We start from the raw sequence: 14,961 nt of genomic DNA, 5'->3' as shown, positions 1-14,961 counted from the left end.
AAAGTAGAGGAACTTTGTTAGTGGACACTGGGGTACATATGGGAAGAGTACATATGGCCCTTGCAAAAGGAATCCTGCCTCCCCCACCTCCTGGAGCTCTTTGCAGGTGGATCGAGAAGTTATTTGGGTAACAAAGATGGGGCTGTCTTGCAGGACTTCAGAGGCTGAGTGAGAATCACCGAAACGCAGGTGCAGTCGTAGGTGGGTTGATGAAAGTGAAGCACATGGGGAAGGTCAACCCTGACTTCACAGGTGAGACAACAGGCTCCACGTGCCCCGACACATCCCCAAGAAAAGGTCAGAGCTCAGCAGCTGTCAAAATCAAGAAAAAAAGGAGAAAGAAAATCCCATGCTAGGAATTACTGGGAAAAGACAGGAGATGAAAAGTGAGACCACTGTTTGGCCATTGCCTAGGTCCTTTTATCACCCACACCTTGAATATAAAAAAGAGCCAAGAGCCCAAGTGGAAGCATCCTGAGAAGGGCTACTGGGAGGTCCGGCAGCACGGACCAGCCTCCATCCAGGGAGGCCCCAGGCAGGCTGAACTCTCTGGCCTGGCAAGGAGATGTGGGAGCAGGGTGGCAGCGTGGGGATGGTGCCGCTTCCCACCCAATTTGGGCTGTGCATGGGCATCACTGGACACGCAGAGGCCACGTCTGGCTCAGGGTGTCTGTGGCCGGGAGCATCTCTCCCTCGGGCTCTGTTCTCACCCTCTTTCAGCACCTGCTTCTAGCCACAGTGGGAGACAGGACCCCAGGAGACATGCCAGTTCGTCCAGCAATGCCCTTTCTACGCTTTGTTATTTTTTCTCAGTCCTGGTACTAACTGAGCCCTTCCCCTGGTTTTGCTCAGCTGTTGGCTTCCTAGTTTTTCCAGCGGTGCACAGGCTGGAGGCCAGCCTTTCCGATCATATCGGCTCACATCGTCCATCAGCCGATGCTCTTGGGAGGCCCCTGGTGCCACCAACACGAGCAGATGGGGCAGTTCTCCTGTGCTGTCAATGGTGCGTTCCCCAAAAACACTTCATCCACTTTGGTCAACCACTTCATCCAAAGAGGGGAGAAAGAAACTTTAGCAAACCCCCAAACTATTTGGGCCCATGTGAACCTCATGAAGTTCAACCAGGCCAAGTGCAAGGACCTGCACCTGGCTTGGGGCAATCCCCAGTACCAGCACAGACTGAGGGATGGATGGGTTAGGGGCAGCCCTGCGGAGGGGACACTGGTGGGTGACAAATTGGATATGAGCCAGCAATGTGCTCCTGCAGCCCAGAAAGCCAACCGTACCCTGGGCTGCATCACAAGAACCATGGCCAGCAGGTCGACCTGACCTGACTCAGTCATTTCAAAGGTATTAAATAGCACCAAAATAAAACTAGGTGTTTAATTTCAGCAGTGTTTGCTTGGGGCAGGAGGGCACCAAGTTAAGAAAATAACCATCCTTTTGGATCAGTCTAAAAGAGCTGCTCACAGTGGAAAAGTGTTTCCTGATGTTCAGAGGGACCCCCCTGTGCTCCAGTTTGTGCCCATGGCCGCTGGTCCTGTCCCTGGGCACCACTGAGAAGAGCCTGGCTCCGTCCTCTCTGCACCCTCCCTCCAGGTATTTATACACACGGATGAGATCCGCCTGCTCTGCTCCAGGCTGAACAGTTCCAGCTCTCAGCCTCTCCTCGTAGCAGAGATGCTCCAGGCCCTTCATCTCCTTCACGGCCCTTTGCCGGACTCTCTCCAGTCTGTCCCTGTCTCTCTTGTACTGGGGAGCCCAGCACTGGACCCAGCACTCCAGGGGTGGCCTCAGCAGTGCTGAGCAGAGGGGAAGGATCACCTCCCTCTGCCTGCTGGGACACTTCTCCTAACGCAGCCCAGGACACCAGTTGCCTTCTTTGCACAAGGGCATGTTGCTGGCTCACGGTCAACCTGGTGTGCACCAGGACCCCCAGGGCCTTTCCTGCCAAGCCGCTTTCCAGCTGGGCAGGCCCCAGCACATCCTGGTGCCTGGGGTTGTTCCTCCCCAGGTGCAGGACTTTGCACTTCTCCTTGTTGAACTTCATGAGGTTCCTGTTGGCCCATTCCTTCAGCTCTTGCTCCTGCTCTTACACGCAGCCCAGCCAGGGGCCCAGGAGCAGCCCTGGGTGCTCTGGGTGGCAGCTCCTGTTGTCTCAGCTCTCCCCATGGGAGTTATTCCCTCCTTTAGCCTGATCAGGAGCTGTCTGTGCAGCCCAGGAGGGGCTTCCTCCAAACCCTGACCCAAGAGTGTCGTTCTCCAGCGCTGCGAGCTCCATCCTGACGTCCCCAGAGCACCACGGCTCCTCTTTCCATGTCCAATGATGCAGGTTATGGGAATATCAGAAAGGCAAAGGATATGGCAGTACCCGCTGCGAGAGGGTCTGTCCTGCCCGATGGTCTCCGGGAAGGGCAACAGGAACGGAAGAGCTGCCCCACAGGAAGGGGCAGGAGGAGATGGAGGGGCCGCGGCGCCCAAGCGTGGGGCTCCAATGCTGGAGCCAGGCAGAGCCACGCGGCACTGGAGGTGGTGAAGCAGCTCGTGCCACAGCTGACTTGGCTGAGCCCTGGACCGCAGGGCTCTGGCACGAACAGTCGGACACTGGGTGTTTTCACGGCGCTGCTTGTTCCCGGTCGGTGCCCAGCCGGCACGCACCGGCCCTTATTGGCACTCTAACACAACTGTCGGTCTCCTCGCCGAGCAGGCAGCGATCGCTTTTAAACCTTTAAACCTGCTGTTAAAGCTCTCCCGGAGGTGGGTGAAGGAGCAGACCAGCCCGAGGCTCCCACTCCATCCCTGAGCAGGGGAAGGAAGAACCCAGCTATCGTTTCCCTCCTAATTAACACCACCAGGACTCCAGCCCAAGGCCATCGAGCCTCGGCTTTGGCAGAGCAAAGGCAGGCTGTGAACCAGTAAAAAAGCCCTATTAACACTGCTCCCAGGACCAGTCCTACTGGGGGAATCCCGGCCTGCGGGGAGTCCGGTGGCCCTGAGCAGGGAGCGGGACCCCCGCTGCTGGAGAGCCAGAGCTGGGCCCCAAGGGCAGGGCTGTAGCCAACAGCCAGCACAGCCGACCACGAATCCAATTTTCCTTGCCAAAAATCCAGATTAAATATCAGAGGGTGGGCAAAGGTTGGAGGGAGTCCTGCCTGGGACAGGTCAACACCCTCGGAGGCTGCCTGGGGTTTCCAGCATCCCCCTTCGGGCTTTTGCTGGCTGATTGTTTTTCAAATTGCTGACGTTTAATAGTATTATCATGTCAATGGGCCTGGCCAGACTTTGCAGGGCCGGCTGCCCGGGGAATCAGCCTGGCCTAGCCCTTAGCGAGAAGAGGCAGGGAGATGCCCCATAGCCCCTGCCCTGGCCCCTCGCCCCACAAAGCTCCTAATTCCCCATCAGCTGGGATCTCCCTGGCTCCCGCTCCAGGCCGGGTTTGCCCAGGGATGTAGGCTCCCCAGATGCTGCACTCAGGCACCCAGTGGGATTTTTCCAAAGCTGCTTCCACGCTACCTGTATCTGCAGCCCAGGGAGCGCGGGGGGGTCTCATGGCCCAGCCCTGGGCAGGTATTTGAGCCCAGGGACCATTTCCCGGTTGTCTCAATTAGGCAGAAGACTAATGCAGCCTTCTTCAAAGGGGGGAGCAAAAGCAGACTGCTTGGAAGGACGGTCCTGCCTGGGCACAGCGGCTGACACAGACCCCGGGGGGGCGGCCGGGGGGGCCCTGCGGTGTCACCCACCAGGAACAGGCTGGGCGCCCGGGCAGGGAGCAGAGCGGGCAGGATGAGCGCACCCCGCCTGGGAAGGGCCCTGGTTTGCAGGCAGGAGCGAGCCTAGCGAGAGAGGGCTGGCTGGGGCAGGGCACGCACCATGCGCTGGTGCACGCTTGCAGCGGAGGGGATTTGCACCCGGGGCTGGCCCCACACCTCGCCTGTGGTTCACCAGACCATGCTGCGTTGGCATTAATGGAGCAATAGCCATTTGGGGGTCACTCAGGACGTTGAAGATTTAGCAGCAATTAAACAAATGCTTTAAGGAATTCTCCTTTTTTTGCTATTTAATCCTTTATTGCACCACGCGATCTGCTTTGCATGGACCAAAAACCCACCATAAAATAAGGTTTTTTGCAGCCTTTCTCAATACCCAAACGGGTCCCCATCTTTTTCCCTGCAGGCAGAAAAGAGGGGAGGGAGGGAAGCTGCAGCACAGCCTGCAAAGGTGGTGGAGCGTGGGAGGGGAGAGCTGCCCCAAGGCCGGCTCCTGCGCCAGGGTGCCATCAAACACCCGCTGCAAACAAGCTCTGCATGGAGAAAGACGGTGCAGGACCCGCTGACCCTTGGGGCTGCTGTGCCCCACGAGCACACAGGTCCCTGGGGGGATGCACACACGCGTGCTGTGCTTGGCTTGGCAAGGACGACCGTGGACATCCCCGAGAAGGGGGATGGACAACCCAAAGAGGACATCCCCAGGAAGGGGGTCTCTCTGCTGGCAGCTGGCCGCTGGACAAGGTCATCTTGGCTTCCCATGGCAGCACCTTCTCCATCGCAGGAGCTGGAAGGGATGAGTCTGTGTTTCTCACCGTGTCATCCATACAGCCCAGAGGGTGCCTGACCCACAGGATGTGGCACCACTGCTCAGAGCAGCTCTTCTCTCTGTGGTTCCCACCGATGAAGGGTGGACATGATGGACATGTCCCCTTCTGGGCTCGGCCCAGCTCCCCTGTCCTGAGCATCTGGCAGAGGGTGAAGGTGTGACCCAGCCTCACATCGCAGAAGGGCACGGAGCACGTGGTGGGGAGATCCTGCAGGAGCCACATCCTGGACCAGCAGCGTGCTTGTGCGTAAATGGAGCGATTTGGTTTCGAAAACTCAACAGGTCACCTTGGGTTCTGCTATTGCAGTGGAGAGGTGCAGGGAGAGCAGTGGCAGCCCCGTAAGGCCTCCAAAGACCTCGCCCGGCCCGTTTGGCAATGGACACGGCAAAGGTCCCACAGTGCCTCCTCGATCACCACCCTTGCTTTGAAACACCTTCCACTTTCATGGGAGCGGTGATGTGCCGAGCTTCTGATTTCGCATTTAGTCAGTCAAAAAGCCACCAAACAAAGCACCGGTGGTGCCTCAGGGTGGTCTGAGGTCCCTGGGGCTGTCACCCACACCCGCCCCAGCAGCTCCTGTCCCCAGGCCTGGCCCTGCAACCAGTGCCTGCCTGTTCCCTGCCCACAGACACCAGTAACCTCTCCGTGCTCAGTTACAGGATTCAGCCTTAACGTGGCCGGGGGGAAGGAGCTTGTGCAGTGCCTTGTGGGGGTGCCCCTGGGTGGGTGCCCGTGGGTGGGTGTCCCTGCATGAGAGTCCCTGTGTGGGTGCCCCTGGGTGGGAGACCCTGTGCGGGTGTCCCTGGGTGGGTGTCCCTGCGTGGGTGCCCCTGGGTGGGTGCCCGTGGGTTGGTGTCCCTGTGCGGGTGTCCCTGGGTGGGTGTCCCTGCGTGGGTGCCCGTGGGTGGGTGTCCCTGGGCGGGTGTCCCTGTGTGGGTGCCCCTGGGTGGGTGTCCCTGTGCGGGGCGGGTGTCCCTGTGCGGGTGCCCCTGCGTGGGTGCCCCTGGGTGGGTGTCCCTGTGCGGGTGTCCCTGGGTGGGTGTCCCTGTGCGGGTGCCCCTGCGTGGGTGCCCCTGGGTGGGTGTCCCTGTGCGTGTGCCGGGGTGCAGCTCCGCGCGGGGGGGGGTTACCGCGGCATTTCTGCAGCCCGGTGCAGCCCGCGGGGCCGGGCGGGTGCGGGGGCTCCCTCCCGCCGGGCACCGTGTCCGGGAGCGGGGGCAGAGCCCCATCCCCGCCGCGGGGCCGCTCCGGGCGGGGGTTGCCGCCGCCGCCGCCGCCAGGTACCGGCCCAGGGCTCGGCGGGGCGGGGGCTCGGGTGCCCGCTGCCCGGTGCCGCGGCGGTGACAGCCGGGGGCGGGCGGGCCGGGGCCGGGGGCGGGGGGCCCGGCCGAGTTCCTGCCTCCTCGGAAACAAAGGGAACTCTGTCTCGGCATCTGTCACCGCCGCCCACCCAAAACTTTTCGCTGCGCCTCGGCCGCCCGCCCCGCCGCCGCGGGAGGGTCCCGCCGCACCCCCGGCACCGGAGCGGCGGCGGCGGCACGACCCCGGCGCGGCCCATGCAAGGGCCGAGGCGGCGGCGGCGGCGGCCCGGGGGTAAGAGCGCAGCCGGGGCGGGCGGCAAACATGGAGTCCCGGCCGGGCTGCGGGCTGCGGGCGCGGCGGGCCGGGCCGGGCCGGGCCGGGCCGGGGAGCGCGGGGCGGCGCGGAGCGGAGCGCGGCCCCGCCGCCTTTGTGCGGGCCGGGCCGGGCCGGGCCGGGAGCCGCCCCCGGCGTGAAAAGTTTGCGGGAGTGGCGGGTGGGCGCGCTCGGGGGGTTTTGTTCCCTTTCCGCGTCGTTTCTAACTTGGCCGATGTTGTTTGTGTGCTCGGGGCTATTTTTGGGCCGGTTTCTGCCGTTCGCGGGGGTGCGGGTTTTGGGGCCGCGGGCGAGTTTCCAGCTTCTTTCTTTCCCCTTCGCCTCCCCGGGCGGCGGCGGCGGGGGGGGCCGGGGCTCGCCGCTTCCCCCGGCTTTGTGTCCGCGGCGGGCAGGGGCCCCGGCGCCGCGCTACCTGTTGCGGCCGGAGGGGCGGCGGGGGGGCGGCGGGGCCCGGCCCGGCCCGGCCCGGCCCGCGGCGCCGGGCCGAGCCCCCCGGCCCGCCCGGGCCGTGACAGCGGCGCGGGGAAGTCGCCCCCGCCGCCCCCCGCCTCCATCCCCGCCGCACAATGACCCCGCGTGGTTCCTGCTCCCCGCAGCGACTCCGGCTTCCCAGCCCCGGCCCCCTTCTCCCGCTGGGAGTTTTTGCAGTTCCTTCCCCCAAACGCTTGATCTCCTCTTGCCCGCTGCGAGTGGCTCCCCCTGAACCCCGCTTGCGTGCGCCGGGCTCACGCCTGTGCCGTCTCCGCAGACCTCCAGGGGCTCTGTTTAGGCAAGGCGAAGTGCCGCGGGTGGGCTGTTGTCTCCGCCGGTGCCCGTGGCTTCTCCTCCCCCCGGCGGGGCCCCTGCCTCTGGATTGCCCCCCCCCGGCCGGCGAGGAGGGGGGTGAGCCGCCCTCCGCCCCCGGGGCGGTGCGGGGTCTCTGGCCGCGTCCCCCCCTCCCCGGCCGGGACGCCGCCTGACGCCTGCTCTTCGGTTTCCACCTTGCCAGGCTTTAGCCAGGAGAGATCTGCGGGCAGCTCCACCATGTCGGATAGCGACCTCGGGGAGGACGACTGCGCCACATCCCCGGACACCTCGCAGTCCAACAAGAGGAAGAGAAGGGGCAATCTTCCCAAGGAGTCCGTGAAGATCCTCCGGGACTGGCTGTACGAGCACCGCTTCAATGCCTACCCCTCGGAGCAGGAGAAGCTCAGCCTCTCGGGGCAGACCAGCCTCTCTGTGCTGCAGGTAGGAGCCCGTCCCCCACACGCTGGGGACGCCGCTGGGCCCTCTGCCACGGTGCTTGGGACGGGCCAGCCCGGGAGAACCCCACCGAAGATCCCAAGGGACTTGGCACGCTGGAACCACTTGTCTCTGAAGGGCAGCGAGGAGGCAAGGGAGGGAACGGCAGGGAAGCAAAGCCACCGGCCTGCGGGCAGCCTCTTTTTAGAAGAGGTCTGAGCCCCGGGCACCAGTTTGATGGCAGTGCTGGAGCAGAGCTTTTTGGCCAGCCAGAAGACGGAGGGACCGGGACGGGGACAAACTAAGCAATACCCTGTTGTTAGTAAAAGCCACCGCAGGGGGCTGCTGGGTTTCAGGGGGGTGCTGCTTTACCCTGTTCCCCTGGGAACCCCTCAGCAAGGGGCCCAGGGCTACCACCCCCCCGCACAGAGGCCTGGGCAGGGGACAGCCGTCCTGGGAGAGAGCGGCTGGGCTGGGCTCTGAGCCCAGGTGGGCCCTTAGCAGCACTAAGTACTGGCTGGCCCCAGTTACACCAGTTGCAAGAAGGGGAGCCCAGCCCAGCTGAGGGCTCCTGGGCAGGAGTCCCCCTGCCCCGCTCCTGGTCGCGGGCTGATGTTCTTGTGATGCTGTGATGGGTGCCCAGCCAGGAGCCCTGGCTAGCGGTGGGGGTGAGTGGTGCTTTTCCTTCTGGCTTTGGCTTTCACCCTGCCTGCTGTTAGGGCGGCAGGGAGAACCTGCCTGCAGGTGCCTGTCCCTTTGATCCATGCGAAGGCCAGCAGCCTTCAGGCAGGGGGACCCCTGTGTGCCCAGGGCCCCATCCTCCCTCTCCCAGCCTGGCAGGGTGGGAGATGAACGGGGGCTTTGCTCCGTTCTCTGGTTCTGGGGGGGGCACAGCGGGGTGGGAAACAGCTCTTCTGTGCAGGGGAGCGGGCAAGGGCCAGCAGGTTTGCAGCTGAGCTCCCCTCCTTGGGGCTTCCTCCGCACCTCTGGCCCCTTTCCCTGCGGCTCAGTGCGGTCCTGGCCAGCCGTCCCAGCCACGGCCCAGACACCGGTGTGTGGGCAGTGGCTGTCTGGTTTCCCTCTTCCTGGCCGGTAAGGCGAACTTTCTTTTTCATTTTAATGTATTTCTTTAAATGCTGGCTGTGCATCAGCTTTGTGTCTGGGCAGCCGCTCCGAGGGGAGGCTGGTGGGCCTGGGAGGACTTGAGTCAGATTGGTGGGGGAAGCAGCAACGTGTTTGGGGCTGTGGGAGCCTGGGCTTGTCCTGGACCGGAGTTGGCACGGCAGTGCCTGGCACACAGGGGTTTACCCCAGGCCTTGCGGCAGTGGGACCGGCAGGTGCCCGGCTGTCTGTGCCCCGAGCTCTTTGGGACCAAGGAGAGTGTCGGCAGGCACGTGGGCTTGTGTCGAGGTGTGGCCTTGCCGTGCGCCGGCTGTTGTCTGCCCCGTGGGACCCCCTGCAGCCAGCGTGTGCCTGGTGAGGAGGCTGCCCCTGTATCCCCAGGCAGCTGAGGGCTGTCACTGGGATTGCTGCCAGTCTGAGGTGATGCAACAGGACGCCATGGCGGCTGCTCCATCTGATGAGTAGAAGCCTGTTGGGGTGGAGGTGTGGGACACTCTCAGCAAGGCTGGAGTGGCTGCGGGGTTCGATCCGTCAGTGCCGATCCGACCCCTCCAGGAGCCTCTCGAGCGCAGGGCTCTGCTGCAGCCGCTGGCCAAACACCCGCCAGGTGTTTATTTGTGCATCCCCCTGCCCGGTCCAGTGGCCTGGGGAGCTGAAGCCAGGCGCTGGCGGCCAGGGATCAGGAGCGCAGCAACCCCGGGTCTCCAGGGAGACCCGGAAGCCATGTGCCTCCCTTGCAGAAAGTTGAGAGGTAAGAAAGCGGTGCCTGGTCCTGGTGAGGCTTCCCAGGGAACAGCAGGTTTCCAAGCCCGTGCCTTTCTGTGGGGATGGGCTTTTCCTCCCTGCAGAAGGGATGCCGCTCTCATGGCAGTGGTAGGGACAGACGCTGCCCAAAGCGATGGGCCAGTGTGTGCTGGTGGTGGGGCCGAGCGATGGCCATGTTTAAAAAAAAAAAAAAAAGCTGCTTGCTTCAAAGCTGAGGCATATCCCAGCTCCCCGGGCGGGTGATGTCATGCGGTGTCCTGCGGCGTCACCGGTGGTTGTGTGTGCCTGCCTCCATGCCGCATTCTCCAAAGGGAGTTGAATGCTGGAAGGAGCATGGCAGGGGGGACCAGCAGGATTTTTTGGGGGCTTCTCAGCGCTGCGGAGTTGGTCGGGCTTTTTGTTGGGAGTCCAGCCCTCTGGCTGGGGATTACAGCGGTTGATGGCCATGGGATCACAAGATCACATCAAGGGGACCCGGCTAAGGCTTGCAAGGGAGGGTGTTTGGAAGGGAAAAGGGGGTGAGACTGGTGTATTTGAGGGTGTTAAATGCCAAATATTGTCTTAGAGACAAAAAAAGCACAACTGAGATCTTGCTGCGATCAAAGTTGTGGTAAGTTCTATTTTATGTAGCTGTTGATTTAGGAAAGATCAGTCATTTTTTCCCCTTGATTTATTCTCTTCTAATTGTTTTCTAGGAAAAGGCAGTTATTTTAATGTAGCATTTTATATAAAGATGCTGAAACAATACATGGCCGAGACAGACTGAATACATGGCTGCTGTGTTTCTGAAGGGACTGCCAGAGGTGTAGCCTCAGAGCTCTGCCTCCTTGGTGTGCAGATGTTTGGAAGAGCCTTTAAAGTTAGCCGTAACCCCCTCGTTGGCAGGAGGCATGGGAAGGTGTCGATGTACTGCTGCAACCCCTGCCGCCCCATTAGGGGATGGGGGGCTGCAGCTCTGCACGCTGGTGGTTTTTAGGGTTTTCCATCCATGCTGCTGTCCTGCTGTCTGTCTGCTCCGGGCAGCCTCAGTGCTCCCATCCAGGCTGGCAGCATGTTGGCACCGGCATCAGCGTGTGAAGCGTGGCTGGGCACACCGACCTCTGAGGTGGGTCGCCTGGAGAAGGGAAAACTCCCCCCAGACCGGAGACCTGGTGGAGGCCGTTGGGCTCTGAGCTGGCTCTGGGCAAGGCCACAGCCTCTGGTTGGGGGGGTGGCAGGAGCCCCCGGGAGGGTGCTGGGAGCTGCACCCCGCTTTACCTGCATGCAGCTGGGCACAGTCAGTTGCCAGGGCTCTGGGGCTGTGGTGGGGAGACAGCGCTGAGCCCATCCTCATCCGGGGAGTGGGCAGCTCTCTTTGAGAGCCACTGCAGCTCCAGTGGCTCTGTGCAGCCTTGCTCTGGCTTGTGGAGTGGCTCGGCCCCAAAGCTGCCCAGGCTCTGCTTGTTCAGTGCGCTGGCATGGTGAGCAGGTGCCGGCGGTGCCGTGGGGGGCTGGCACCCATGCACAGTCCCCGCCAGGGAGAGCCGGCAGGGTGGGCTGGCAGGGCTGAGCGGGAGCGTTGTACCGGGGCAGCCAGGACAGGGGTGCAGGGAGGAAGGGGCTGCCCCGGGCAGGCGATGCCAGGCAGGAAGCAGCCGGCGCTGGGGTTTCCGTGGGCGGCCGGGCAACTCCTGCCAGGAGTAGCTCTGCCTCTCCGGAGCCCCACGGGAAGGAGGTGCGGGGCAGGCGGGGGGAGACCCGCGGTAGCGGGAGCTGCTTGCTGGGTCCAGGGGGGCTCCTGGTGGCTTGGCTTTGGGCTGCTGCCCCCTGCCCAGCGCGGTGCGTGCACGGCAGCCCTGGCTGACGGCACTGCGGCCCTCTCTCCTCCCAGATCTGCAACTGGTTCATCAATGCCAGGCGGCGGCTGCTCCCCGACATGCTGCGCAAGGATGGGAAGGACCCCAACCAGTTCACCATCTCCCGCCGAGGGGGCAAAGCTGGTGATGTGGCCCTGCCACGGGGGGCTGCTGCCGGCGCCGGGGTGCTGGTGGTACCCCCTGTGACGGCCGCGGGGGCCTCCAAGGTGCTGTCGATGTCCGTATGCCCGCAGGTACTGTGCCACCCCGCCCAGGCACTGGGCAGCAACCTGACGGTGGTGAGCGCCTGCAGCCCCGAGCGGGAGAAGCCCCCTGGCCCGCAGCGAGCGGAGCCGGACCCTGCCCCCAAAGCGCCGCTGGGTGCCACCGGCAGCACCATGACCTTGCTGGCGCGGGCCGAGGCGGCCAGCCCCACCAGCGGACTCTTCAACACGCCGCCCCCCACGCCCCCCGAGCTCTTCGGCGACGACTTCAGCAGCTTCCAGCTGCTGGTGGAGGTGGCGCTGCAGAAGGCGGCCGAGCTGGAGTCGCAGCGGCAGGGCGGGCAGCTGCCCCTCTCGCCCCAGACTGAGCCCCCGGGAGCCTCCGTCTCCAAATAACCGCCTGGGCCAGGTCCCGCAGGGTGCCCTTCCTTGGGGGGTGCCTGACCCTCCCGGCCTCGTGCCACCCGTCTGCGTGCACCCCCCGACCAGCTCATCTCAGAAGCGGACTCCTGCCTTCCGGGGGTTCCGGTCTCTGTCAGCCAAGGGGGGAGAGGAAGGACTGTCCCATCCCGCCATCCTCTCGCTGGGGAGATGCCCCCGCCTGCTGCCCTTGCCGCCGAGGATGGTGCCCCGGGCGTGCGGGAGGATGCGGCCGCTGCAGTCTGGCTGTTGTGAAAAGACCTTTGCAGCTTTACTGACCTCTCCTGACTGACGGTTACTGTGGAGCTCCCCTTGGAAAACCTGCTGACTTCTTTTTCTCTCTCCTGTGAACAAGGGCCCAGCCAACACCGTTTCTTCAGGGAGAGAAAGAGAGAATTTATTTTTTTTAAAGTTGGTGTCTGTTTTAAGGACTATGGATGAAAAGCTTTTTCTCCGAAATCTCTGATCTCTTCCCCCCCCTCCCTTTTTTTTTTTTTCCTTTTGTTTGTGGAGGGCCTTTCTGGTACCTTGTGCTGGCCAGGAGCCCTGCCTTGCCCAGGAAAGGGCAAAGGACAGATGAACTGGAAACCTGAAGTCTGTGGCATTTTTTCGCACAGAAAACATGGGACCCTCCTCTTCTGCCTTAGGGTGTTAAGGATGCTGCCAGTAGAAACCTCTATGGTGCTGTTTAGCAATTTTTTGTTGAAACATTTTCCCTTTAATTGTGATTTATTATATGATTTTTTTTTTCTTCTATAAGCATTTCCAAACTTCCCCGTGTTTCTCTTGAGTTCCTGCTGAATACGTGCACGTTGTGTCCCGGAACAGAGAGCGCGTTGCAGAGCCTGCGAGACGCTGACAGCCGGCTGCTGCTGGGGGTGGACGCAAAGCTGAGACTGTGAAATTTTGTATCCAACTTCTTTATTTCCTATTTTTTTTAAAAAACATTTGGAAAGAGGTGTGTTGCGGGCATGGGCATGTGTGTTCTTCTGCAAGTGCGGCACTCATAGCCTGCAGACCACGGTTCCTGGAAAGCAGAGTGGTCTCATCAGCCAAGTGCTGATGAACTGCTCTGGGAACGCGGAGGGATCGAGTCCTGTTGCTCCCCTGTCCCCTCCCTCCTGCTCTTGCTCTCCAGGGCTGAGCGTGGCTGTGCCCGGCTGTGCGGTGCTGGTGACCTCTAGTGACAAGCTGGTGTCTGCTGGGAGCTGGCTGGGCCCCCCAGCCTGGCCTGGTGGTGGTTTTCGGGCTCCGGGGCAGTTCCTGGCTGGGCATCGCTTGCTGTCACTGAGCGGGAGCCTGGGTGCTGCGCTGGTCCTGGGACTGAGATATTGCTGTTTCACTGTAAAATGTAAGTTAAATAGCGATACGTACGCACCTATGTTATCTATCCTGAGAAACACTAATCCTAGGTAATTAGCCTGATTATTAAGTTGCATGACTAGAGATAATAACGTCCACAGGATCTGGTGCTCTGCAGTGGCTGGAGCCAGCGGTGCTGGGGGAGCAGCACGCTGCAGGATGATGGGGCCGGGAAGGGAAAAGCACTGATTTTGGGGACTGGTGTTTTCCACCCATCGCCCCCCCCTTTTCTTCAGAGAGAAGGTGACAGGGGAAAGGAGGTCTGGAGCGCTAGCGGGGAGCTGCAGGAAGGCTTGCCAATAGTGTGTTGCGTTGTGCGGGTGCCCCCCGTGCAGCGCAGGGACGGCTCCAGCTCCGGCACTACCCGGCTGGGCAGAGGGCACCACTTCTGGTGGATGCTCATCATGCGGCTGTGAACATCCCCTTCCTCATCTCCCCCAGCTCCGCTTTATGTCCAGCCTTTGCCCTCTGCCTCCTTTCTGGGGAAAGCCCTGAATTTTAGGACTCCCTCCCTTATTTCTAGGTAGCCCTTCCCTGTCACCCCCCTGCAGTTCCGTTTCCTCCCCCAGGGGAGGGAGAGGCTTTTTAGTCTCCTCTCTTTATTTTGCCCCAGTCAAACCAAAGTGGTTTCCTCCCCCAGGGCAGGAGAGCTACAGCTGTGCCTGTGCCATGGACCAGTGGTGCTGCCCTGGGGATGGACCAGAAAGAGTGGGGAGGGCAGGGATTATTGGAATGAAATTTACGGAGCAAAAAACTACTGTAAATATCTTTTTGTTTGTTCTTCTGTTGTCAAATAAAAGTTTTTTAGTTTTGTTTTGGTTTTTTTGTTTTTTTTTTTAATATGAGCTGTGTGTCAGACTGGACTATATCATTTGTGGGTGGCTCACTTGCTCCTCCCTCCCCACCCCCCCTTCCCACCTCCTGACGCTCAAAGCAGCTTAAGAGGTCTAAGGAGCATTGCTGGGTGTGGAAAAAAAGGGGCCAGTGCCTGGCACGGGCCTGCACCTACGCCACCATCGTTTGCCCTGACAGCTGTTACATGCTTGCTTCCCACAGTATTTGATCCCAGTGTCTGGGAGCCAGAAAGCATTTGGCAGCAGCACAGGGCTGATGCATTTGTGTCTTCCCTCGTCCTGGGCAGCATCAGAAAAGTGAGACAGCATCACTGCTAGCCCCTCGGCAAAGGAAAAAAGAAACAATTTCAGTGGGGCTCTGCTGCACAGAATTTCCTGGGTCAAGAACCCTCTGAGGTGGTCGGGGTCTTGCGAGCTGCTCCTGGAGCAGCAGCCCCAGCCAGCCTTGCTCCGCCACAGAGGGCAGGGGCACGGACCCAAAGGCTGCTGCGCTGCCAGCATGGACGCTGGCAGCACTGGCCCTGCAGCAAGGCTGGGCTCTGGGCTGCTGTGCCTGCTCCTGGGCTGCCTCGGGGGGGCTCGGCCAGCCACTCGCACGCACTAGGAGCGTGCACACCGGTATTTCATCTGCTAGTATCTTCCACGCACATCAGCACAGGGCTGCAGTCTCTGTGTCAGCTTGATGCCCTGCCTCCCTTGAGATGGATACCTGCTCTCTACCATAGCGGGGGCCTGGAGTGGGGGCTAGCACCAATTCAAGGCCTTTGCAGTCCCTCATCCCCGGCTTCCTGTGCCGTAGGGTGACACCAGGGGCTCTGCACCCCCTGGCACTGGGCAGGGGCTGTTGAAGGATGGGGGCACCTGGCCTCCAGGCAGGCCTCACTCATGCCGCTCCAGGGAAACCCCTGGGCAGCTCTGGTCACAGGAAT

General features: G+C 61.8%; 1 protein-coding gene across 4 annotated transcripts; it reads left to right on the top strand.

The window, feature by feature from the left end:
• Positions 1 to 5,794: 5,794 nt before the first annotated feature.
• TGIF2 (TGFB induced factor homeobox 2) lies at positions 5,795 to 13,990 on the top strand. 4 transcript variants are annotated; one of them, XM_072879189.1, is made up of 3 exons: positions 5,795 to 5,874; positions 7,218 to 7,456; positions 11,208 to 13,990. In XM_072879189.1, the coding sequence occupies exons 2-3, from the start codon at positions 7,253 to 7,255 to the stop codon at positions 11,790 to 11,792; spliced, it is 789 nt and encodes a 262-aa protein (XP_072735290.1). In that variant the 5' UTR covers positions 5,795 to 5,874; positions 7,218 to 7,252; the 3' UTR covers positions 11,793 to 13,990. The 4 variants fall into 4 exon arrangements, with proteins under 4 accessions (XP_072735290.1, XP_072735286.1, XP_072735289.1 ...); XM_072879185.1 differs by lacking the exon at positions 5,795 to 5,874 and adding an exon at positions 5,962 to 6,187; XM_072879188.1 differs by lacking the exon at positions 5,795 to 5,874 and adding an exon at positions 6,272 to 6,389.
• Positions 13,991 to 14,961: the final 971 nt, after the last annotated feature.

Source organism: Ciconia boyciana, chromosome 14, assembly GCF_034638445.1.
Source record: "Ciconia boyciana chromosome 14, ASM3463844v1, whole genome shotgun sequence".
Classification (NCBI taxonomy): domain Eukaryota; kingdom Metazoa; phylum Chordata; class Aves; order Ciconiiformes; family Ciconiidae; genus Ciconia; species Ciconia boyciana.
This window is presented reverse-complemented; position numbering and strand designations above follow the sequence as displayed.